At 36.2% G+C, this 25,368-nt stretch overlaps 1 protein-coding gene across 5 annotated transcripts; it reads right to left on the bottom strand.

The window, feature by feature from the left end:
- Positions 1-322: 322 nt before the first annotated feature.
- Positions 323-23,587, bottom strand: zc3h7a (zinc finger CCCH-type containing 7A). 5 transcript variants are annotated; one of them, XM_067382470.1, is made up of 24 exons: positions 23,457-23,587; positions 22,765-22,880; positions 21,023-21,129; positions 20,652-20,691; positions 20,368-20,565; positions 18,239-18,397; positions 18,077-18,157; positions 17,833-17,886; positions 17,712-17,751; positions 16,554-16,861; positions 16,219-16,462; positions 14,045-14,076; positions 13,789-13,960; positions 13,529-13,687; positions 13,241-13,446; positions 12,820-12,920; positions 10,406-10,587; positions 10,249-10,319; positions 9,967-10,103; positions 8,325-8,430; positions 8,084-8,192; positions 4,334-4,467; positions 1,660-1,823; positions 323-1,572 (listed from the first exon to the last, which is right to left on the bottom strand). In XM_067382470.1, the coding sequence occupies exons 1-24, from the start codon at positions 23,515-23,517 to the stop codon at positions 1,383-1,385; spliced, it is 3,171 nt and encodes a 1,056-aa protein (XP_067238571.1). In that variant the 5' UTR covers positions 23,518-23,587; the 3' UTR covers positions 323-1,382. The 5 variants fall into 5 exon arrangements, 4 of the variants coding, with proteins under 4 accessions (XP_067238571.1, XP_067238572.1, XP_067238573.1 ...); XM_067382471.1 differs by having other exon boundaries at positions 16,554-16,858; XR_010894646.1 differs by lacking the exon at positions 323-1,572 and adding an exon at positions 6,986-7,028 and having other exon boundaries at positions 1,685-1,823.
- Positions 23,588-25,368: the final 1,781 nt, after the last annotated feature.

The raw sequence follows: 25,368 nt of genomic DNA, 5'->3' as shown, positions 1-25,368 counted from the left end.
GTAATGCATTACTTTTAAAAGTGACTTTTCCATCTCAACACTGCTCTATTCATTATTTGAAGTTGAAAAAGTATTTTATCTAAATGAAAAATTAAACAAAATATTTGATCCCATTCTTTTTACTGTACTTAATTTTGAAATGGTTTTAAAATGTTATTTCAATCTTATAAGAGGTATTACTTTTTTTTAAAAATGTATCTTATTGCTCACCAGGGCTGCATTTATTTAATCTAAAATACAGTCGTGAAATTATTACAAAATAACTGTTCTATTTTGATATATTTTCAAATGTAATTTATTTCTGTGCTCAAAGCATCATTACTCCAGTCTTCAGCCAGTGTCACATGATCCTACAGAAATTATTTGAAGCTCAAGAAACATTTCTAATTAGTTGTGATGCCTAATCATATGGAAACCTGAATATATTTATATATTTTTCACAATTCTTTGATGAATAGAAAGTCCAAAAGAACAGAATTTGAAAAAGAAACATCTCTTGTAACATTATAAATGTCTTTACAGTCACTTTTGAACAACTTAATGCATCCTTGTTGAATAGAAGTATTAATTTATTTTAAAAAAGGTCACTAGCATATAGCATATTCATTAGGAAAAAAACAAAAAAAAAAACAAAACAAAAAAAAAAAAACAAGCAGTTAAATTCAAGTGAAATGAAATAATTACAGAAATGCACAGCAGGTCCAACTCACAACCCATCAGATGCAGCTGGGAGATTATCGCCTATTCATGATCTCCCCCTAGTGGCTAAAATATCTTGACAATACCCTAATTCACGTACAGTCGTTCCCCTTTTCGCTTTTTAATAATACACTGTTGTGGTTCCCTCACCGTTTTGCTTTCAGGAACTAGGCACGCCAAAAAGATGAAGACTTTATTGTTTATGTCGGTCCATATAATACCAACAGGCATTAACACAGCAAGCAGACAACATAGTAATTTGGTGCAGATGTAGAATAACCGAGAGATGCAGGACCGAACATTCCAAAACAAATAAAAAAGGCGGGAATTTGTCACAGAAACATTCAAAGGGATTCTCAGAGGGCTCATCTCACTATGTGCGTCATTTCTTGCCATGCCTATACTGCACTTCTGCTTTGGGTTTCATTAACAAAATCCTGTTCTTGAAAGGTGATCTGCTGTGTGCTATTTAATAAGAGAAACATAAAAGGCGTTTACTTTTAACCGGTGATCAAAGCAACAAAGCCGTGATTACTCAGAACACAAGGCCAGCTCTGTGCTTTCCGTGAAAACCCAGAAGGAGGATGTCCTCCCACTCCACGGACACGCCTGATTCAATACTGAACTCAAGACATCATAGTTCCAGAACACCCTGCATCAAAAGATTCAGATTAATTAAAACATTACTTAATATCTTTAAGCAGAAAACTATATTTGCCAAAGTCATTATCATTTGGTGCTATCAAGTGATCTTTTCTGGCTTTGGCGAGCTTCATCAAAAGGAATTCTCTTCTGTCCATCCATTCCTTCAGCTCCTCATCTCCATGCGCCAGCTTACAAAGCTCTTCCTCCGTGCAGGTGCCCTTGAGGAACCTGGAGGGGTCAAAAACCAGATTGTTATGGACAACAGTTAACCGCTACCGTGATACGAGTGGCGTTACACATTGGCGTTAAGCTCACCGCTCGCAAACTTTGAAGGTGCCCGTGGGGAAGCGATACTGCCAGCAGTTCTGATCGTCCTCAGAGTTGAACACTCGCTCTTTGTGCTTCTCGGAGGTGATGTGCTGCTGCCACTGCTTATCACTGTTGCAGTTCTTCCCACACAACCAACAATGGTTGCCAGCCTGATGAAACACCATTTCAAGGTTATGAGGATTGCATTCATGAAGAAATTACTTAAAGGGATAGTTCACCCAAAAATAACAATTCTCAAAAGTTTTTCCACACCAGTAAGAATTTCTTTCTTCTGCTGAACACAGAAGAAGAAATTTTGAAGAACCAAAAAGTTAACTGTAGCCATTGACTTCCAAAGTATGGAAAAAAAAAAAAAAAAATACTATGGCAGTCATTGGGGTCCATCAACTGTTTGGTTACCAACATTCTTCAAAATATCTTCTTTTGTGTTTAGCAGAAAAAAGAAATTCATACAGGAGTGGAACAGTTTGAGGGTGAGCAAATGATGACAGAATTGTCATTTTTGGGTGAACTCTCTTTTTCATGAAAGGAAATGTGTATGAATGTGCAGTGACTTACTACAGATGTCACCGTTTTCACAAATTTGCTTTTTTGTAGTTTTCAGAGACTATGAAGGTATAGTTTTCAAAAACTTGCACTTTAAAACCTGTTTTCAAAAGTTTGCATTTTCAGGCCCCCAAAATGTAGTCGTCATGGAAACAAACGGCCAAACTGCATTAAAAGTTTTCAGATTTTAAGCTGAACACGGTGTCGTGTAAACGACCCCTAAATATCTGTAACTAAACTGGCATACAGATCTGCCTCCATTCAGTTAACAACATCCAATGTAATTTAATCAATTCCCGATGGAAAAAAGTTTTTTTTCTCCCTCATTTCAGAAGCAGTTTCACTCGGATGTACGTCACAATAGGGAAGAAAGCACTATCTACAACTTCCGTTTCACTCTGACTTTACACATTCATGACATTTATAACAAAATAAAATATGTATTATATGTAGCAAATGTTTTATAGTGTATTAATAAAAGTTATAAAGTAATAATATAACTTAAATAGAACACCCATAAACCACTTTTTCTTCTTTTTTTTCTTTTTTTTTTTTAAAAGGGGTAGTTCACCCAAAAATGTAAATTGTCCCATGATTTACTCACCCTCAAGCCATCTTATAGGTGTATATGACTATCTTCCTTCAGACGAACACAATCAGATATTTAAAACTATCCTTAGTCCTCCCTTTATGAAGTTTATTTAGCATTTTGGAGTCTAAAATAAAATCAAAAATGCATCCATCCATTTAAAAAAAAAAAAAAAAAAAAAAAAAAAAAAAGTAATCCATAGGACTCCAGGGGGATAATAAAGGCCTTCTGAAGTGATGCGTTTACTTCAGAACTTTAATTGAAACTTTATACATTTAAATAACTAGCTTCTGGTGGACGACCGTATGCAGAATGCGCAAGTCGATTGCAGCGGAAGAGTATCTTTTGACCTGACACACAATGTAATGACGAACACGGAGGCTTGGAGGAGAGAGCAAAACAAAACACCGGTCACAGATTATAAGTCTAAAATGATAATTTTTTAAAGAGAAATTCCGATATAAGAGAAGCTATTTGTTTGAACCGCGAGTCGTCGTCAAAGCTTACGATACTCCTACATCCTGCGTCATACATCGCGTCCACCGTTTACTCATTTCGCGTTGCGCATTCTGCATACGGTCATCCGCCGGGAACTAGTCATTTGAATTTATAAAGTTTTAAATACGGATATTTTTCTTACAAAAAAAAAAAAAAACAAAAAAAAAACAACAACATCGCTTCGTTTCAAAAGGCCTTTATTAACCCACTGGAGTCGTATGGATTACTTTTTTTTTTAATGGATGGATGCATTATTTTTTAATTCAAAATGAGGCCCCTCATTCACAGCCATTATAAACCTTGGAGGACTAACGTTAAGGATATTTTTAAATATATCTCTGATTGTGTTTGTCTGAAAGAAGATAGTCATAAACACGTAGGATGGCTTGAGGGTGAGTAAATCATGGGATAATTTACATTTTTGGGTGAACTATCCCTTAAAGTCTGTATGCTGTAACATACAGCAGTGCTACTTTGGTAAAGGATTTGCTCATGAATATTAATTGCGTTGTGACATTTGGCCAGTAAACTGCAATACAGATGCTATCAAGTTTGTGTGTGTGTGTGTGCTAATCAGTTGATTCATGAATATTTATTAAGTTACAAGGCTCTTATAAGGTTACCAAGCAATAGAACGCAATTAATATTCATTCACTATACCTTACCTAATAAATGATACATGACGTGTTTAGTGCTCAAAAAACAGCTAGAGGAGCACAATAGACTGGAAGAGATTGCAGAGGTCGAGATGCATTTCAAAAACTTTTAAAAAAACTATTTTTGACCTGACATGGCAAACTGTTGTCCAAGAAGGTGAAAACAGAGAGAGAGAGAGAGAGGGCAGAGAAAGATGTGCAAACATGAGTATAATAGAGCCCTGAGTGTATGCAGCATCCTTGACAGTCAGTGTTTTGTCATTTCCCTTGCTTTTCTTTACAAAATCAAGGACACTAAGAGAGATCAAGGTTGTGTCAAACAGTTGTGTGATAATGTTTGGAAATATGAAGGCTGTTCAAGTTTCCCTACCACTTCCTCAGCGTAGTCTGTGGGCATGTGAATCTGTTTGCCATTCTCTCGAGTTGCAATGTTGGTGCTCTCCTCGCTCCAGCCCGGCTTCTGAGACTGCAGCCACATTTCATACAGCTGCTCCATGTCTGCAACTGCATACACACCATCATTATAAGTGACGCATGATAAATCTGTCACAACAGTATCTGTCAAACTGGGTGATAATACAAGTCAATCTATTCACTTTACAATCATATTAAGAGCACAATTCAAAAGTTAGGGGTCAGTAGGATGTCTGTTTTTTTTTTCTTTTCTGAAAGAAATTAATACTTATATTCAGCAAGGATGCATTCAAGGGTTAAAGTTTGAAAAAAATAATTTGTATGTTACAAGACATTTCTATTTTATGTAAATGTCATTTCATACAAATATTAAGCACAACGGTTTGCAACATTGATAATTAGAAAAGTTTCTTGTGCATCAAATCATCATATCATAGAATGATTTCTGAAGGATCATGTGACTCTGAAGACTTCAGTAATGATGCTGAAAATTCAGCTTTGACGTCACAGGAATAAATTACATCTTATAAATATATTCAAATAGAAAACTTATTTTAAATTGTAATATTTGTATTAATATTACTGTTTTACAGTACTTTTGATCAAATTAATGAAGACTGTATGCAAACCTATGTTTAATTATATAACTAACTGGCTAATTACTAATATTGTTTGGCCTGGCTGACATCTGCAGAAGAGGTAAGTTATTTGAGAGGAAGTTATTTTGATTAGATATTACTTTAAATGTTGACTATGTAACCTTTTTTTGTTCAAAATTAACAGAACTTGTCAATATATAATGAGCCAATACATCATCAATCCTTCTTCCAAAATATATGTTTGATTCACTATGGTAAGCCTATTATAAGTGTTTATATTTTAGTTTTCACAAGAAATTGTGTACATATGTCACTTGTCCGTGTGTGTCTTATCATATCTGTAAATAGAGAAAAGTTGCTCCGGGTACTTTGACGCATGTATGCTGTCAGTTGTCACAACGAGTGAGAAAGATTGACTTGGAGCTGCTAAAATCATGAAACCTCTGGAGAATCACTCAAAAAACAATAAACATGCAGAACAGAAGAGTCCAAGAGAAGGTGTGAATCAACATCAGCTTGGTTTTTTGGAGATGGTGTAACTGAGAAATTTGAATTGTTGTAAAAGCGATGGAGATTTTTTTTTTTTATTACTAAACAGGTGAATAAGTAAGGGATAATGTAGATCCAGCTGGTTGTTTTCACAGAATAAATCACGCTTATTACACGGCTACTTGTCACTAGGCATGTGACGATATCAAATGTTCATGTTGCGATAATTGCTGAAGCTTTTATCATGGTATACAAATTGATATTGAAATAAATTGCAAAAAAAAGTGTTGTCAGAATAACACGTTTAAGAACTTTCTTATAATAAAAAGAACTCTGAACATTTAAATACAATAACGCAATACACAAATTATAAAAGTAAATGTTTCAAACAAAATGTTGCAAAAGAATTCTAAAGAACAACAGGTTTAACACTTTACAATAAGGTCTCATTTAACATTAGTAGGCCATTTATTTTCAAACCTTAAACATTTATTAAAAAATAGGCTATTTATTTCCAAAATTAAAATGAAGTCTTTAAGTCTTTGGTGCTGTGATGAACAACACTGAATACAAAAAACTGAATGGCTGTTTGAAGCATTTTAAATACTGTTCAGTAGCGCAGCTGCTTTGTTACTGGGTTTCCGGGGTAACCGCTGCATTTCTGCTGTCCCATCAGCTGCTGTCAGAGAGTGAACGTGCACTTTGCCTTCATTCAACAAGTCTTCACTAGTTCCACCATGTGCTTCCCATGCTTGTTTACATCTGAGCGCGTGTCCCTTTGATGCAGCATACAGTGGTGTTGTGCATTTTATACGGTTGATGGGCAAAGTATTCTTAAAATGTATAATAAAAATGTGAATAATTCGCAATAAATAATAATTTGCGGTATTTTGAAGTGGCCACAATAACAATATCGTGCATATTCATTAGCGTGATATATCGTATTATCGAATATTGGCACTTCTACCTGCCACATAATGCTAAAGCTACAGTTATGTCTTCAGCTCGTCAGCTTGAAATCCTTTCCATCCAAACTGGTTATATCTCTTAAGCTTAGTCTGCTTAGTGAGTGGTGTATTAGCAGCAGGATAATCGTATATTAATCTGCAGAGTCATGCAGAGCCGAAACACACCCAAATTAATGTTCTTACACAAAATACAAGCAGTTTCATTTTTTTAACCGATATAGGGCCAAAAGTTACATAGTGTACCTTTAAAACAGGTGTTCTCAACTCATGCAGAGTTTTGCTCCAACCTGGATCAAACTCACGTTTTGTTGGAACAAATAATTTGCATGAAAGTGGATCTCGAGGGCCAGAGTTGAGAACCCCCGCTTTAAGACAAACAAATGGTACATAATACCAGTCCCTAGCGTTGTCACATTATGACTTCGATTTGATACCCGTCTAAAATATCTCGATACCAATACTGAATCGGCACCACTGCAAAAAACTAAAACACAGAAAAAGTAACTGAATAATATGACACAACTTAAAATTCTTAAGAAAATAAAAACTCACTTGACCAGCATGTTCCTGCCCTGCTTTTTGACCATTCCCTCTCCTTTATTTAAAAAAAATAATTACATGCCACAGTGTGAACGTCCTTACAGTGATATTTGCAATTATCACATTATCAATCATGTTATCAATCACACTCACTAACCTTTCACAATTCTGAACAGGTTGGAATAAGGGTGGGTAGTGGGAAATTAAATTTTGGTCATGAGTAATATATAAATATTTTATATATATATTATATAAATATATAATTTTATATCACACTACAGTTATTTAATTTTATTTTATCTTTGTTATTAAAAATAAGCAAAGATTCAAATTACAAATAACAGGAACAAAATACAATAAGAAAGATACAAAATTAAATAGTGCTTTACATTTTTCAGTAGGTCTATATAAAAATCAAGAAATAAATGTAAAAAGCACTCCACTCTATACACTGATTCTTAATGTGATAAATGTGTAAATGTATTAAATATAGTATATCAAGAAGTGGGTGATTTTCTATTTTCTTTTGTTGATGACTTCTATGACTTAGAATGACTTCTAAAAATGGTGGTTGAAATAAAATGCGGTGTGGAGTCAACCAATCAAAATGCTATGTGAACTCAACCAATCAACTTGTTCAGTGCTCAAGTCCCACCCCCAAAAGTTCCTGAACTTTGAACTAGTACTACCTCACGAGCAGGGACTTTCTAAGGTGGGAAAATTTTACCTGGAACTTTAACATTCAAAACCTGTTCCCTGCAGTTGAAACACACCGAGTACCACCATAAAGTCCCTAGTTCCTGGGGAATGTTCATGCCGTGGAAATGTGGCTTTAGACGCAAATTAAGGAATATGGGCCTTTTTAGAATGCTGTCATTCTTAAAGTACCTGTTCTAATAAAATGTGGAATCATACCATTTTTAATAGAAGGGTATCATGATACCATTCTAGTACCGGTATATTGTGCAACACTACCACTCACTGTATTGGTTGTCATCATCCGAAAGTAAATGACCAACGAAGCCAAACTAAAATAAAAATAATTTCTATATATGTGTCCCTAAATGATTATCATGCAACTTTACCACTCAAACACACAACAAAACTTACTATTGTTATCTTTCATGAAGGTCCATAGATCTCTTTCTTCTGTGCTGTGAGCAAATGTGCAGTTTCCAATGTACTGACACTTTTTGCCTGCTGCCACATGCAAGCAAATCTAAATGCAGGAATAACAATTATTCAAGAGACAGTGACAGAATTAATGAACCATCAATTTCTGTTCATATTGTAGAAAAATTGTAGAACATATTTTCAGCATGAAAAAACAAACAAACAATGCAACACTTACTTCAAACTGAGCAGGAACAGGCTTTTTTGTTGGGAGAGGTCGAACTGTAGTCCACTTTTTCCGTTCAATAGAACTAACCAGAACCACTCGTCTCTCTTTAGACCAACTAGTCAACAGAAAGTGACAAGACAGGATTTATTATCAGACTCAGGCAGAATATTAAGGATGAACTTATGCCCCTTTTCAGTCTTGATTTTGTTTTTAGGCTCTACTAGAATATGTTTTCATGCTTGAATGTTTAAAAAACACATTTCTCATTTTACATTTTTGCATCACCTCTCTTCCCAGTCAGAAACTCTCTTTTTAGTTCCTGTCTCTAAGAAGCCCCTCCAGTGTGTTGTGATTAGTTGGAACTCAAAACTTTTTTTGATCGAGGTGTTTGAGGAAGTTCAGAAACAGTGCTTACTGATAGAAAGATTAACTCCCTTTGGTGTACAGCTGCACAATTAATCGAAATTAAACCACACGAGATTTGGCAAAGGCTTTTTTAAGCGCAGCTACTCAGTGAAACACAGCTCTGTGATCAGTAGTAAATGCTGCTCCATCTGAAAGCCAGAGGGCGCTCTCGCGCAGAAACGCCAAATACGCCCTGTAGACACGTTAATACACGTCAGTCCAGGAAACCCCTATGGTCATCATACTATTGCTGTAGCTGAATAAAAGATGGAAACGCTTTGTTTAAATATGACTAATAAACTTATGGTTTATCAGAGTTCTTCACGCCTTCTCAGGTATTTTCATGATAAATTATATTTATAATTCAATGCTAATCAACATTGCCTTTATTCACTGTATAGAACAATATGAAATACGTTGTATGTCTTATTTTGTGCACTTCATCTCACAGAAGGAAGTTATCAAACACTCAAATGATTTTATGAAGTGAGTTTAGAGTAAAAACATGTTATTAAATTTTTTCTTTTGTTGGACAAGAGGTTCATAAACCTTTCTCAAGTTTGGAAAGATGCCTGATGCATGTTGATTTTTCAAATGCACGTTATAAGCGATTCAAACTTGCAGTGCTTTCAGATGGAGCAGCATTTACTACCGAATCGATTGACTTTGAGCTTTGTAATTTTGCAGACCTTTTTCATACTCAAACAGCAACATTACACACTAAAAGCTGAAAATGTAAAAAAAACATAATAGGACTGCTTTAAACTTAAAACTGCAGTTAGAGGGAAGGTTAAAGGTAGTTCACTCAAAATCTGGTCAATTTACCTGCACTTAAAGAAAGTTATTCATGCAAAAATGACTTTCATAGTATTTTTTTTTTCTCCATACTATGGAAGTCAGTGGGGTCCATCAACTGTTTGGTTACCCCATATTCTTCAAAATATCTTCTTTTGTGTTTAGCAGAAGAAAGAAATTCATACAGGTTTGGAATAACTTGAGGGTGAATTTTCATTTTTGGGTGAACTTGTATGACTATTTCTTCATTGAAACAGGAAATGTGTTAAAGAATGTACAATCTATTTTTTCACATGAAATGAAAGTGTATGGGGATTCACGTTGTTCTGTTCACTTTCATTATATGGAAAAGAGTAGTACATTAAACATTTCTTTTTTTGTGTTCCACAAAAGAAAGTTGTGCGTGATGACAGAATTTCCATTTTTGGATGAATGTATGAGGAGGACTCACGGATGCCTGGCCTTGGCACTGCAGTACTTCTTGTTTTTGTCCGGCTCGCTGACTTGGCCATTCCTCCAACACTGAGCACATACAAACTGCATCTTCAGGTTAACTGGCCCAAATCTACGCAAGGCTGGTGGGAGCTCCTATGGAATTGCCACAAGACAGACATGAGAAATCTCTCACAGAAACATTACACACTAAAGAAAGTAAAAAAGCATAATATGACCCCTTTAAACCACACGTGATTTGGCAAAGGCTGTTCTATTAGAACGCATGTATAAATTCTACCTGGGCTTGAACTGCAGCATCCATATTCCAATATTTCTGTGACTCCTGAACAATACCTTCATGTGTGATACCTGAAATAGATCAGAACAATACAACAGTTAGCGTTTCCCATCATCTTTGATATCTGATAATTCACGAGACCTGAACAGCAGCTCACCTTGTTTACTCTGCATCATCCACACTTTGAGCTCGATGAGGCTGTGGGCGTAAAAGCAGGAATCCTCACGCTGGCAGCCATATCGCACCTCATGCCTGCACAGATCCATCTGGCAAAGAGGGATGTATGGACGGATTTTGGAGTACCTGACGGTTTTGTCCCTTAAATAGTGTACAAGGCACCTGACGACAAAAAAAAAAAAAAAAAAAACACGTGTTATGAGTGTCAATATTATACAAGTAATAAAAGATCTCACCTAGGGCTGGGAAATATAGACTACAAAAATGAAAACGCATTCACATCATGGCTCTCTGGAATGCTTCATTTTGATTGGTCAACTGCAGCATCTTTGGGTCATATGATTTGTATAATGACCACTAAACTGTATTTGTCTTGATAATTATGTATTTGCTCAGAAATGTCTTGAAGAGTTAGTTCACCCAAAAATGTAAATTATCCCATGATTTACTCACCCTCAAGCCATCCTATGTGTATTTGACTATCTTCTTTCAGACAAACAATCTGAGATACATTTAAAAATATCCTTAGTCCTCCAAGGTTTATAATGGTTGTGAAAGGGGGGCGTTAAGTAAAAAATAATGCATCCATCCATCATAAATATAATCCATACATTTCCAGGGAGTTAACAAAATAAAAATATGTATTTTTAAAACTTTATAAACTAATATAACTAGCTTCCACCACACAACAGTATGCATACTGCGCAAGCCGACTTGCAGCAAATGAGTAACCCCCTGAAGCAATCCATGACACAGGATGTAGGAGTATCATAAGCTTAGATGACTCTCCTGGTTCAAACAAACAGGGCTGGGCAACAAATTCAAGCTCCTATTCTCTTATATCAAAATTTCTCATTTTAGACTTCTAATTCATGACCGGTGTTTTGTTTTGCACTATCCTCTTCACTTCCTCATTCATCATTACGTCTTGCGTCAGGTCAAGGCTTCCACCACAAATCCGTAGGCAGTCTGCTGGAAGCTAGTTATTATAGTTAATAAAGTTTTAAATGCAGATATTTTTCTTACAAAAAACCCATAGCTTTGTTTCAGAAGGCCTTTATTAAACCCCTGGAGCCATGTGGATTATTTTTATGATGGATGGATTAATTTCTTTGGGCTTCAAAATCACACCCCCCCCCCTCCCCCCTCCCCCTGTTCACTACCATTATAAAGCTTGGAAGAGCCAGGATATATTTTAAATCTCGGATTGTGTTCATCTGAAAGAAGATAGTCATATACACCTAGGAAGGCTTGAGGGTGAGTAAATCATGGGATAATTTGCATTTTTGGATTAAATTTCCCTTTAAATCAGTGAAAAGCCACCATCTACTTAATAATCAAAGTAGGTTTGTAAATGCTAAATAAATATTTAAAAAAACTATTGATAAAGAAAAAAAAACAATTAAGTATTTGTTATTTCTACTATAATTATTTTAATAGTTGATATTTTAGTGTATATTTATCTCTTTTGAGTGATCTATCAAATTATTAAATCAACATTTATCCTTATAAATATTAAATTACTTGATTAATGACTTCTTCAATGACTTCTTCCTTTTCATCTTCAAATACTAGAGAATATGACGAATATTGTCTGTGCCTCTCACTGAGGGAAAAGTACAACTTATCAGTATGTTTTGGGAATCTTTCCTGTTTATAGTTAAAGCTCAGGCCAACTTCAACCTTGAAGAAGCTTTGAATCCTGTGTATCTGTGAATGAGCACTAGTGTTGTGTGTGCAGGTCCTGTATTGGTACTGATGGACAACTGGCATTCTACTTGGGACCTTTCCAGGGTCCGAGCATCAGAAACATGATGGATGGAGATACATTTCTGTCTATCAGTCCATGTGTGGAAAATTACTGATTTTGTCTATTTTTCTTAGCCAATCAGAATCCGTTAACCTGATGTAATGATGTAGTTAGTGGACTCTGTTAAGAGTACAATTTATTTTGTAAAATTCCCCTACAAAATAAATATATCAATTTATTTTGTAGGGGAATTTTACAGTTAAAGACCCAATTTTACAGTTAAAGCATGTGAAACAACACTAGGTTTTCTGAGTTATGATAAATCTGTGATTCAAGCTGATTCACTGAGAAAGATTGCAAAAATTAATGAAACTTCACAACTCTATTGATGTTTAAATCATAGACGATTAAGATATATTTGTCATAACACACTCATGGCAAGGTGTGGGTGTGAAGCTGACCTGCAGTCACAGTTTAAGAAACTTAAATAAAAAAAAAAGATGTTAAGCAACAGAATGTTGCTTAAATTTTCATCAAAAAAAATATTCAGATGCATTCATTAATTCAGACCAACTGCATTCACAGCAAAGCATGAATCTGCACTTTTAGATTCTGAACATGTCTTCACAAGAAGAGAAGCTTACTTCTTTTCCTCAAACGCATGCTTTGTCACTGGGTGAGAGCATAGACCAGGGTTGTCCTTATTGGTTTTGCTGATTATTCTGGGTTTGTGATCAAAGCACACCTACAGACCAAGTCACACATGTTAGGCATTTGTACAGCTCCTTCAAACATTAAACCAATGCAAATTTCAGCAATGACGAAACAACAAACACAAACTGAAAACGTTTTTTTTTTAAAAAAACAGTCATTCCAGTTCAATGATGAAATGAGAGGGCGTGTTAAAAGACAGTCAGCTGCTTAAAAAAAAATATCTCCAACAAGAAAAAAGGTCAAACCTATAAACATAAAAAATAATTACATTTGGTCAGCTGACTTTCAAGTGTATCATGGATTATTCACTAATTCCAGCTACAACAAGCAAGCTATGCAAACATACTTTACCTCACAGAGGAACATAAATATCCCATGGTGCTCCTGTAGGATTTTGGCCACGGTCAAATTGATCTTAGGTCTATATCCGTAAGGATCACACAGATTGTCCCTGCAGATGAAGCCTTTGCGTTCTAGCGTCCACACATCAATTTCTTCTTGGCAATAAGCAAAGGTACAGTGGCCAAGATACCGACATTCTTGTCCCAAAGCCACATCTAAAAAGCACAATTTGAGGATTTTTAGTATATAATACGCAAAATGTCAAGAATAGGCCATAAAGGAGAACAATGCAAGCACCTTTGCAAATATAATAAGGCCCCATGTACTGGTTTTTAGTGGGTCTCGGGCGAATAAGCTTCCATGTTGGAAGTTCTGCATGTTTGGTTCGACCCAAAAGCAAATCTTTTTTGCATTTGTGGTCCTCTGGATGGTAAGTGTAATCCAGCACTCCAGGTCCTGTGAATAATCGTAAATGCAAAACGTCACTGTTTGCATATTTAAAGGTTTGTGCACTGCAAACACTGCCTAGTAACACTTCCTGCATGACTGATGCTTACCAGTTTTAATGTAGCATGAGGAACAGGCCTGTTTAAAATCATGTGTATCAGCAAGTGGGTTCTTGGCAAGGTCTAGCTGCTGCGGATAATCCTGCACAAATGCCCCATCGGATGTACTGAAACCCATCCCAATGGGTGGAATGGTTGGCACTGTCATGTTGCTATTGCCCAGCTGAAAGAGCAAATAACGGAGATTAACCAAAGAGAACCAAAGAGCTGAATATTCAGGAGAATACAGAAGTAAATTAACTCTTACCGACATAAAATGTTGCTGGCTAAAGGCTTTATCTGGTCCATAATGATAAAAAAACAAAACAAAAAGGAAATGGAAATCAGAAATTATAAGTAAACAAAAACAAAACAAAACCAACTCTAGTTTTTCAACAGACACTGACAGCAGGGTCCAAAATTAACACTTGTCAGGACCCCAAAATAGGGGTTAACTTTAGGCACTTTACTGCTAGGATCTGCAATAAATACATTGCGACACAATAACCCACAGTGTTTATCACAAATAAACCAGGAAATGTGCTCAATGCACTGTCATGGAGTGCTGCAGTGATGACGTATTTTTGTAGGTCAACCCAGATGTGACCGTCAATTGAATTTTTCCACTGGCTTTTTGATCATTACAGAAAATAAGGTCTGTGACCAAACAAAAGCTTGATTCTTGCACGTTTGTTGCATCATGATAATCGTCACAAATTAACAACTTCACAGTATAAATGAACTACACCACGGTCACATGACCGAAACTCTTTCAATCTCAAGTCAATAATTTGAAAGTTTGAGTGGGAATTGTTTGAGCGTGATCATAACCACAACAAGGCTGTAAAAGCAGACTAGCGAGTAGATGAGTTCATCAGCTCAGCATAATGATGTTTACTGTCCGACAACCTCTGCAGTCCCACTTGTTTATACTAGGGATGCTCACATTGACCGTTTAACCGTTAACCGAAAGTAAGAATTTTAACCGATTAATACTATCAGTTAAACGTTTTTTTTGTTTTGTTTGTTTGTTTGTTTGTTTTTTTTTTTGTTTTTTTGCTGCATGGTTAAAGAAAAATATGCTATATATAGTTACATATATGCTTATTTGTTAACTCGCGGGGCGTTTCACACGTGCCAGACATATTTCGCTAAGCAACAAGCAAAATGAAGCGAGCGAAAAGAAGTACTGACCATTTCGATAGGCACGGGGGACAGGGGGGTCAAGACGACCCCGCACTTTTGAAAAGACAGAAATCGACCCCCCCGCACTTTTGATAAGGGCTGCTTCAATCAGTCACAATATATCATCTTTTAGCTTAGGATATTTTCTTTCAAATGAGACCATTTTCACGTTTCTGTGAGCTTTCCTTCATAAATAATCAACTGTTTTGTCGCAGATGTGAAGAAGAGGAAATGCGCTCTCGAACAGAGAAACACGCGATCTCCAAGCAATCGATCACAGCGTGCTAACGTTTTAGGACAGGTCGATGGTATATAAATCGTGGCCGAACGTTAGCGTTTGTCAATCAAGCAAAACCGTCCATTCAGAAACCAAGAAATTTGACACTTTAAGGTAAGAGGCTGGTCTCTCAGATTGACGCGCGAGCTGGCTTGACTGAAGTTTTCGTGAGGATTTGTAGTTAATGGACACCGTACACCGTCCGTGGTCATAACAAATAACAATCCTTGAGGTAGGCCTGCTATTTTTATTTGACGGAAAAAATGTCTAAAATACCGGTTGTTCAAAGCTTCAATCGATTCACCGTGTTTTTTTTTTTTTTTTTTGTCATCTTAATTTGTTAAACATTTAAGTGAAAAATATTTAGTGTAGGCCTATTTATTTTATGCCTTTTTATTTAAATTATGCAGGTGCGAATTTGATAATGTGAATCCAGGTTCTGTTGTTTATCTGTTCTATGCTGCTGTTTGCATGTTAAAATAAACCCGTGGAAGACACAGACACTCGTCAATTGTATTTTTTTATTTAATGTCATATATATGTCATATTATCATCATATACGCTATACAACATTTTAATCTTATCAGTTAACGGTTAATAATCGGATAACGAGCGTCGGTTGTCGGTCGAGAAAGTTAACCGAAATGAGCATCCCTAGTTTATACACTTGCTAGCAACTGCCATTATCAAGTAAAAGCTTACTAAAATTACAAATGAGGTATTACTAATGTACTTTATGTTGTAGAATAAGCCATGACAATATTTTGACAATGGATCCAGAAGTGCAAAAATGCTAACTCATTCCTTGGTTTTAGGACTCATTCCTGCAGCACTCTAAAGTGAGTTTACGGTTTAATTGCTAGTAATAAATAATTAAAGCTGGTAAATTATCTTAATTCACTCAGCATTTGCAGGCGAGTGCAATTTTGGACCCTTCACCCCCCGCCACCCCACAATTTTGAAATAACAGAGCAACACACCTGTCTGAGAATCTGAAATCGACAAACTATCCAATGAATCCAGTGCTGAGGAAAATGTATCCAGACCAAGAGGATACGATGAAATTGGCTTGTGGTACGGTGCGGGCAAATTTATTGTGCACTGTGGAGCCATACTGAAAAACGGATGGCTCAGGTGAGAAGGCATGAGCAAAGGACTCTGTATCGAACTACTGACGGCAATACTGGTCGGTAAAGGAATAGGTCCGTCCACTGTAGGAATATCCTGGGTGGGGAGAAACAGAATCATCAACATGACTACTCGCTTGCACTCAAAACTTGTGGTTCGAGCAAAAAAATGCAGTCCTCTAGCTTACCAAAGAAGAATTAGAAGGACTTGCTCTGTCCAACAGCTCATCCAGATCATCCCCAATAATATCTGTATCATAGTCCAAGTGGTTGTCTTGTACTACGTAAGAGTCATTGGGCCTGGTTCCATTAACCAGAGGCATATGTAATGGCATGGGAACAGGCTCTGGGTGATGGGTCTCAACAGGGGCTGCCGGAGGTGAGATGACACTGACGAGAGGCTTAGACTCTACTTCTTCCATCTCACTTACAGTAGAACATACTGGCATGCTGACTGGTACTGGGCTATCCATACCCTGCATAGACTGGCCCACTTCTATGGAGACAAGGAAGCCATAATGAGCTGACTGCAACAGATTCATACATTTATTGAATAAACTTAAAATGCATAAATTAATTATTTACACTTCTGTTCTGGGTTTTTGAAGTAAGTCTCTTAAGCTTATCAAGGGGTGTACCGCAATTCATTTGTAATATAATCGCAAATTAATCACACATCAAATTTGTTTGAGAAATTACCCCCAAAAGACAAGTCATTGTTGTGTTAAATGAGAAAAGCATCAAAAGGGTATTACAAAAAGTAGCTTTACAAAAGAAGCTTAAGCCACTTTAAGTCAAACACATCTACTGTATTGTGCAAGAGAAATATTATTTTATTTTGTGTATTCTATCAATGTTGTTGCTTTGACGATCAATTTTGTTTATCTTAAATGAGTTACATATATTTCTTTACATAATACTTACACAACTTTTTAATTATGAGAAAATTTGTTTCTGTGAGAAGCAACTTGGGAATAATGACTCTTTCTGCAGTAAAGGTCAGTTTAGGGAGTTAAATAAGATATTTACAAATAAAAATATTTACACACGTCAGGTGGGCACAACTATTATGGGATGTTGGTGATAATTATGGGATGTCGATGAACTGGAAAATGTGCATGTGTGATAAAAGGAAGTAGGAGGCCTTTTTTATTATATATTTTATTATATTTGTTTATCCAATCAATTTTGAAAGTCATGTTTCTCACCAATTAACTTTATGAAATGTAAGATTCTGTTAAATAATTTTAATCTTGTTATTTTTCCACAACTAATTAAATGTACATGTTAAAATCATCTTACTGACCCCAGTCTTTTTAACGGTAATATGAAATACACAGACTTACCCATTTCAATATCCTCCACAGATGCAGAGCTTTGAGAATGCTGTTAGGAAATAAAGTAGCTCAGTATGGTTGCTGAAATTGATAATTTTAAGCACACACACATACTCATATAGCATCTTACCTTATCATTAACCGCACCTGATAAACTTGCACCAGGCAAAACATTTAAGGCAGGCTGATTTCAAAACAAAAGAAACAAACAAACAAAAAAAAAAACTGGTCAGGACCAAATAATTACAGATTATGCGCTTTAATTTTTCTGCCACAATTCTAACCAATTAAATTCTTTATCTAGAAAGTAGACACACCTCAGATTTTTTTGGTATGTTTTTTTTTTCCTTCCCGCAATCAAAATCTTTTTTTACCTTGTTTCTCACATAAGCCTTACGGATTTTCAATCCCAACATTTTGGCAAGCTCCTGGGTCATTTCAATCACACGAGTGTCCTGCAAAACAAATGAAACATGAAGAACCAAGTAATGCAAAAACTACTTGATAATTAAAACCTCAATGTAAAGTGCTCTGACCTGAGGCACTGCCAAGGAGCATTTAGCAACCGCCTCGTACGCCTCTTGATGTCTTCCCATCTCTTTCAGACACCGAGCTTTCCGGTAAAGTGCTTTGTAGTTGCTTTCATTGAGTTGAAGAGCTTTTTCAGAGTCCTCTAGGGCTTGATCGTGCAGTCCCTGCATCAATAACCACAAACACATTACAGTGAATTAAAAAACCCATCTGGGACAATTACCTATGCAACATACACAGATGTCGAACACTAATGGAAATACACTTTGTATACTACCGTTCAAAACATTTTGCTATTATATACTAATGAAATAGAGCTGCGTTATAAAATCATTAAAAGATCACAATCTCGATTCAAACAGCCATGCGATCTTATTCCTAAATGAAAATTCGGCCATTTCTATTAGACCTGTGACAAGTACGAACACAGTGGACATTCCAATCTGTGTTGGTGCTGCTGCTGAGCCAGAGAGAGCAGGTGTCATGATTAGCTTCACAAACAGTGTTAACAAACACACAGTATCATTATTTGTTATAAACATTCAAATTATCACAAAAGTACTAGAATAAAAGTTTATAGTTCGGATATAAACACTGATGTCTTAGGTAGTGAACAAAATAGAGTAAATTGATGCATTAAATAAAGAATGTATCAATTACATTGTTACAATTATGTCATTACACACAACTGACCGCAAAAAAAAGGTATGTCATAGGGTTTGGTACTGAACACGACACTTTTAAGGGAATTACGCCAATACTATCGAGTAACGATTCACATTACATTGAACGGTGCCATTACGATGCCAAATTTCATTAACTGAGAACTCGTCTGGGTGCGAGAGGTACATTAGAGAAAGAGGGAGACCATGCGACGTCACCCCTGCAACTTGTTCAAACACAACACTCGGGGCAATGGCTAAACGTTCTGAAGTGTGGTTACATTTAACAAAACAAGCTGTATATGATCCATGATCTGCGATGCGAGCGTTTCCATGTGTTGTAAGTCAAACTCCAGCTCTGACAGCATTGTGGGGAAAATGAAACACTTATGTGCTGAGGAAAAATACACTAACGGCACGTGTCCGAACGCTGAACAGCAGAGGTGTAGAACAGCACAAGAAACAAATTTATTTGAATTCTCCGCTGTAACGCGTTCTCATGCACACTTCAGCGCACACATGACCATTTATTGTCGTCTAGTGTGTAAAATTTCTAAATAAATAAAAAAATGTTGAAATAGATGTTGACTTATTTTTTCACTGAAATAAATGTTTTTGTTATTACACAAAGAGTAAAGTACCGAAAAAAGGTACAATTGGTACCGGCACCAAATTTCAGGTATCGATACTGGTACCAGTAATGGTTAAAATGTGAACGGTACCCAACCCTAGTATGTCATTGCATCATTCATTCAAAAACGCTGATTCATCAAGTAATGAAACAAGTCAAGTCTTAATCAGCAAGTCATTGAATTATTCATTCAAACATACTGTTTTCTAAATAATTCATTCAAATTAATAATTTTTAAATAGACCAATTAACATTTTGTCAGAATCTCTAGTAAATTACATGATATTTTGTTTAGTTGTCTATTCAGAATCATGGGAGAATCATGATTACTAATTTAAACAAAAAGAAATTGTAACTATAATGAAGTATATAATTTTTAATATTTTTGAAGTCTCTCATGCTCAGCAATAATGCATTCATTTGATCAAAAATAGAGCAAAACAACTAATATTGTGAAATATTGTGTTCTATTTGAATATATTTTAAAATGGAATTTATCAATGTGTTAAAAAACTGAATTTTTAGCATCATTATTCCAGTCTTCAGTGTCACATGATCCTTCAGAAATCATTCTAATATGATGATTTGATGCTCAAGAAACATTTCTTATTATTATCAATTTTGAAAACAGTTGTGCTGCTTTTTCCCCATGATCCTTTCATGAATAGAAAGTTTAAAAAAGTTAAATTATTATTAAATAATTTATTTTAATAATTATAATTAAACGTTAAAATATTTAGTAACTTCATAAATGGCTACTGTCACTTTTGAACAATTTAATGCATCCTTTCATAATAAAAGTTGCATATCTGTATACATGCAAGTGAACGTGTATTCTTACAATGTTCAAGTAGGACGCAGCACGGTTCGCATGAAGCTTCTCCCTTATTTCTTGAGGGATGATGATGTCCTCGGATTCGGCATACTCTGCTATGTTTAAGGCCTCTGTGTATAACTCAACAGATCGTGCCCATTCGCCTTCAAGGAACACATCATTTCCTTCGCCAAACAGATTCCTCACCAAACTCTGAATGAAGACCTAGAGGAATTAATCGATGCATAATATTACCATCAAAGCCACAACTGCAATCTGTGCTGGACTGATTGAGAGTGAGACACGCATACCTCATACTGCTCCTGAGAGCCAGGAAAAGGCAGGGTAGATCTACAATTAAGTGGAAGGTAAAGAAAACATTGAGACTATTAAAACACAGGTGCAATGAACATGAGCAATGACAGATTTGCTGAGAAAAAAACATGTCATTGTGAATCAGTGAAGGTTAGGTGACAAAGTTGTGTGTAATTTGCATTCCATCAAGTGTTTGAACTGCAACCAAATTCTTTTCATAGGACAGAAATAAACATCAGAGGATGAAGTCAGTCTCAAACTATTTCTCTTGCTTTTCCTCTATAACACAAACTGAAGTCTTCTTCGTTGTGATCAAACTCACTGATGTTCACAGGTTTATACTAATAGTTAAAAGCAGAACACTTACTGAATGAATTGTAGGCCTTTCTGAATGTCCTGCCACCGGCTACTTCGGTCCTGGCATGTGCCTGACATCTTCCCATATGTGTGTAGGACTTGACTATGGGTCAACACCTACATTTATATACAGAGGCAAGACAGATACGTTGATTTAAGGCAGATTTTTATTAGCATCATGCATTGGCTTTACATGAAGTACATTAATGGAAAAGTATTTCTGTTCTGCTCTCTGTTAAGAGCCAACAATGCTTTCTCATCCAGCACATTAGCGATGCCTGACTTTTTGTGCAAAGTGATTCTTTAGAATGGTTCGTTTCAAACAACTACATACAACAAGCTCTAAAAAGGTATTTTAGAAGTATTAATGTGTATTTTCCAATAGATATTCACAACACGTTGCCGGTTAATGTTTTTTTTTTTTTTCGATTGTAAGTTAAACAGTATTTAAGCTCTTAAAAAAAAAAAAAAAGTCAATTTAGAAACAATTATAATGCATTTACAATACAAATTCTAAAAATAATTTATATATCATGACTATTACTAAAATGTTCTCATTATCAGCTCATTCATCAGTCCTTGGCCTACAAGACAGATATAATTAACAGTTTAAAGATTTGGCGACAGTTGACTCGAAAGCAACTCGGTCGGGTTTGGAAATGAATCGTTCAGTGCGGTTTTGCAAACGAATTCATTCAAAACACTCTACTCCAATCCTGCTCGTCGAAGGCCACTGTCCTGCAAAGTTATGCTGCGTACCAGGCAGCTTTTTGAGTCACGACTTCAAATCACGACTCACGACTTTGTAGCGTTCCAGGCAAGTCACACCAAACTGCCTGAGTGCAAAGAATTGTGGTAGCTAAATGTAAACAAACCAGCATGACGGACTGTATGGGGCTTATGCTCATTTACCATCATTTCTATCGCCAAAGGTGCTTACTCCTTGCTTATTTGAGGGAAACGGAGGAGGAAAAAAAACAGCGCAAGCTGTTATACCTTTTATTTTGTGTTATTTGTATATTTGGAAATGTATTTGGTATTAATTTATTCTTGCACTCAATGGACTGAAAACTAGCTGCCATTGTTGTTTTGCAGGCTATGCACCGTCAAAGCGCGGAACTGGGAGTACATCGATCTAGTACAAGTTGGTCTAGAGCAGGGATGGACAACTCCGGTCCTGGAGGGCCAGTGTCCAGCAGAGTTTAGCTCCAACCCTAATCAAACACACCTGAACCAGCTAATTAAGGTCTTTAGGATTAGTAGAAAGTTATAGGCAAGTGAGTTTTTAATCAGGGATGGAGATAAACTCTGCAGGACACTGGCTTTCAGGACCGGAGTTGTCCATCCCTGGTCTAGAGGGTTGGAAAAACACAGGTTACGGGTTGCCTGGAATGCGGCACAAGCTCCAACCCCAATTAAACACACCTGAACCAGCTAATCAAGATCTTACTAGGCATACTAGAAACTAGGACTGCACAATATTGAAGAAAAATTCAATAACTTTAATTCGATATGCGATGCAATAATGCAGGTAAAGTGTGTAAAATCAATTTAAATATATTTTAAAATTATATGACATGTTTTTTACATTCTTTCTGGGGAAACAAAGCATCACCACAACTTCTGAAAGCGAACAGCAGTGTTTTAGCCTTACATAAAAAGTAATGTCACAAATCTGACAGTCATTTTAACTTTAATGTAACATTAAGCAAGAAAAAAAAATCGTTCAGAAAGCCGTTGCGATATGCATACCGCGGTATATCGATATATCGTGCAGCCCCTACTAGAAACTTCCACCAGGTGTGATGAGGCAAGTTTGAGCCAAACTCTGCAGGACAGTGGACCTCCAGGACCACATTTGGACACGCCTGTCCGAGAAAAAAACAGTAAGGAATTCGCTATAAAACATAATACTTCTTCAACCTTAGGCCACTTGGAGGCGGACCAGGGAAATTCACAGAAAAGCGGCGTCTGATATTGCTTGATTTAATCAAATCTAAACTTCTCACATGGTTCATAAAAAGGCGCATTTACAAAGTCTCGAAGCCAAGTGAGCTGCCTAACTACACCAGGGTCCATAACGCTTCTCGAGCGCGCTTCGACGTCCGACAGTAACTGTCTAGGTAGGCAGCTCACTCGTTATTGAAACACACCCATCGTATGACCAAATATTTTCACAAACTGAAAACTCCACTGGGTATTTTTGCTGTAAATCTGGCACCGGAAGCTCTGACCTGTTTTTCCGTGAAGTCAGGAACACGTAGATCTTGTGTGCTTAGCCAAACGGCTGGTCATGCAAACTCTTGTGTGAACAGTCGCTAGGTAAAACTAGCATGATAGCATTTTACCGCGCACCTCTGCCCACTCACTCGACTATCAGAGGCCGCCCGGGCTTATGAATGTGGGCGGAAACATCTAGTTATTACTGCTGAAAAAACACTCACCTTGAGCAGACAAATTATCAGCAGGAAAGAGACTGATCCATACGGCCACTAATGTTTTCATGTGTTCGTCAATCCTGCCTCTTCTTTGGGCAACGTGATCTTAGTGACGTCTTGTTCACTTTTTCAGTTAGTAGTTGAAGATGGTTACAGCGCCCCCTTTTGGACACACTCGAAAACAGCCGGCGTGAATGATCTCCTCAAGCGTTCACTTCCAAACATCTAGCTAGCTATAGCCTACTGAACTGATGACATGCAGACTAGCAAAATAATATTTAATCTGCAATTAAAGGATTAGTTCACTTTCAAATTAAAATTTCCTGATAATTTACTCACCCCCATGTCATCCAAGATGTTCATGTCTTTCTCTCTTCAGTCAAAAAGAAATTAAGGTTTTTGATGAAAACATTCCAGGATTTTTCTCCTTATAGTGGATTTCAATGGAGCCCAAATGGTTTTAATGGCCTCAAAATTATAGTTTCATTGCAGCTTCAAAGGGCTTTAAATGATACCAGACGAGGAATAAGGGTCTTATCTAGAGAAACCATCACACATTTTCTAAAAAAAAATAAATAAAAAACGTATAAGTTTTAACCATAAATGCTCATCTTGAACTAGCTCTCTTCTTCTTCTTCTTCTTCTTCTTCTTCTTCTTCTTCTTCTTCTATTTGAATTCCAGCAGTGTAGACACTGTTAAGTGTATTACTGCCCTCCACAGGTCAAAGTTTAACTAATTGTTATATACTTGCACTAGTATATTGTATATGACAATTTAGTTCAAACTTTGACCTGTGGAGGGCAGTAATACACTTAACAGCGTCTACACTTCTGGAATTCAAATAGAGAAGAAGAAGAAGAAGAAGAAGAAGAGAGCTAGTTCAAGATGAGCATTTATTGTTAAAATGTATATATATTAGAAAATAAGTGATCGTTTCTCTAGATAAGACCTTTATTCCTCGTCTGGGATCGTGTAGAAGATTTTGAAGCTGCAGTGAAACTAATTTTGACCTTCAACCGTTTGGTGCCCATTGAAGTCCACTATAAGGAGAATAATCCTGGAATGTTTTCATCAAAAACCTTCATTTCTTTTTGACTGAAGAAAGAAGAACATGAACATCTTGGATGACACGGGGGTGAGTAATTTATCAGGAAATGTTAATTTGAAAGTGAACTAATCCTTCAATGCCGCCTTCACATGCTTATTATCTACTTTCCGAGATAAAAACTACTCAGTAGTTTGCCCATACTTGTTGAGTTCAGAACAGATTTTAACTTTTGGTGTTCGTTTTGGTAGCCTAGGCTAAATAGTTTACCAACTTACACAATGTTCTTGAAAACTATTATACCGAGCAGCAGCCCCCTATATTTATGATTAACAATCAAATTATTAATTAGTGTTATGAATACAGGCGCCATCAGTTGTTTTCTTATGAATTACTTGTTTGTCATTGAGTCAGTGTTGCTGATGCAAAGTAGGCCCTTCATTACCAAACACCAAATAACGAAATTACGATACAATTATGATTCATTTGCAAACTGTTAAACATTAAACTGTGGGTTACTTTAAAAATAACCTTCATCTGGGAGATCACAGGGATATGTGAATATTTGATCTGTTAAAGCTACAATATGTACATTTTCGCCACTAGAGGTCGCTTATCCTTGTTTTTGTGGAATCATGGGATGTGTTGTTTTCACATCTACAGCCGGTGGAAAAGAATCTGGATTTTTATATTTGGTACTTTATTTTAAAATACATTTTGATGTATTTTTGCCCAGTTATTTACCGGACCACATTTATCGCTGACAACTTACAGTACTTACTTACTGACAACTTACTTACTAACTTGAAAAATAAAGTGGGTTTGAATCTGTCTTTGCACAAAGTTAACAAATAAAAAATACCAAATAAATT

Source organism: Chanodichthys erythropterus, chromosome 3, assembly GCF_024489055.1.
Source record: "Chanodichthys erythropterus isolate Z2021 chromosome 3, ASM2448905v1, whole genome shotgun sequence".
Taxonomy (NCBI): Eukaryota; Metazoa; Chordata; class Actinopteri; order Cypriniformes; family Xenocyprididae; genus Chanodichthys; species Chanodichthys erythropterus.
Note: the sequence above shows the minus strand (reverse complement) of the source record. Positions and strands in the feature narration are given on the sequence as shown.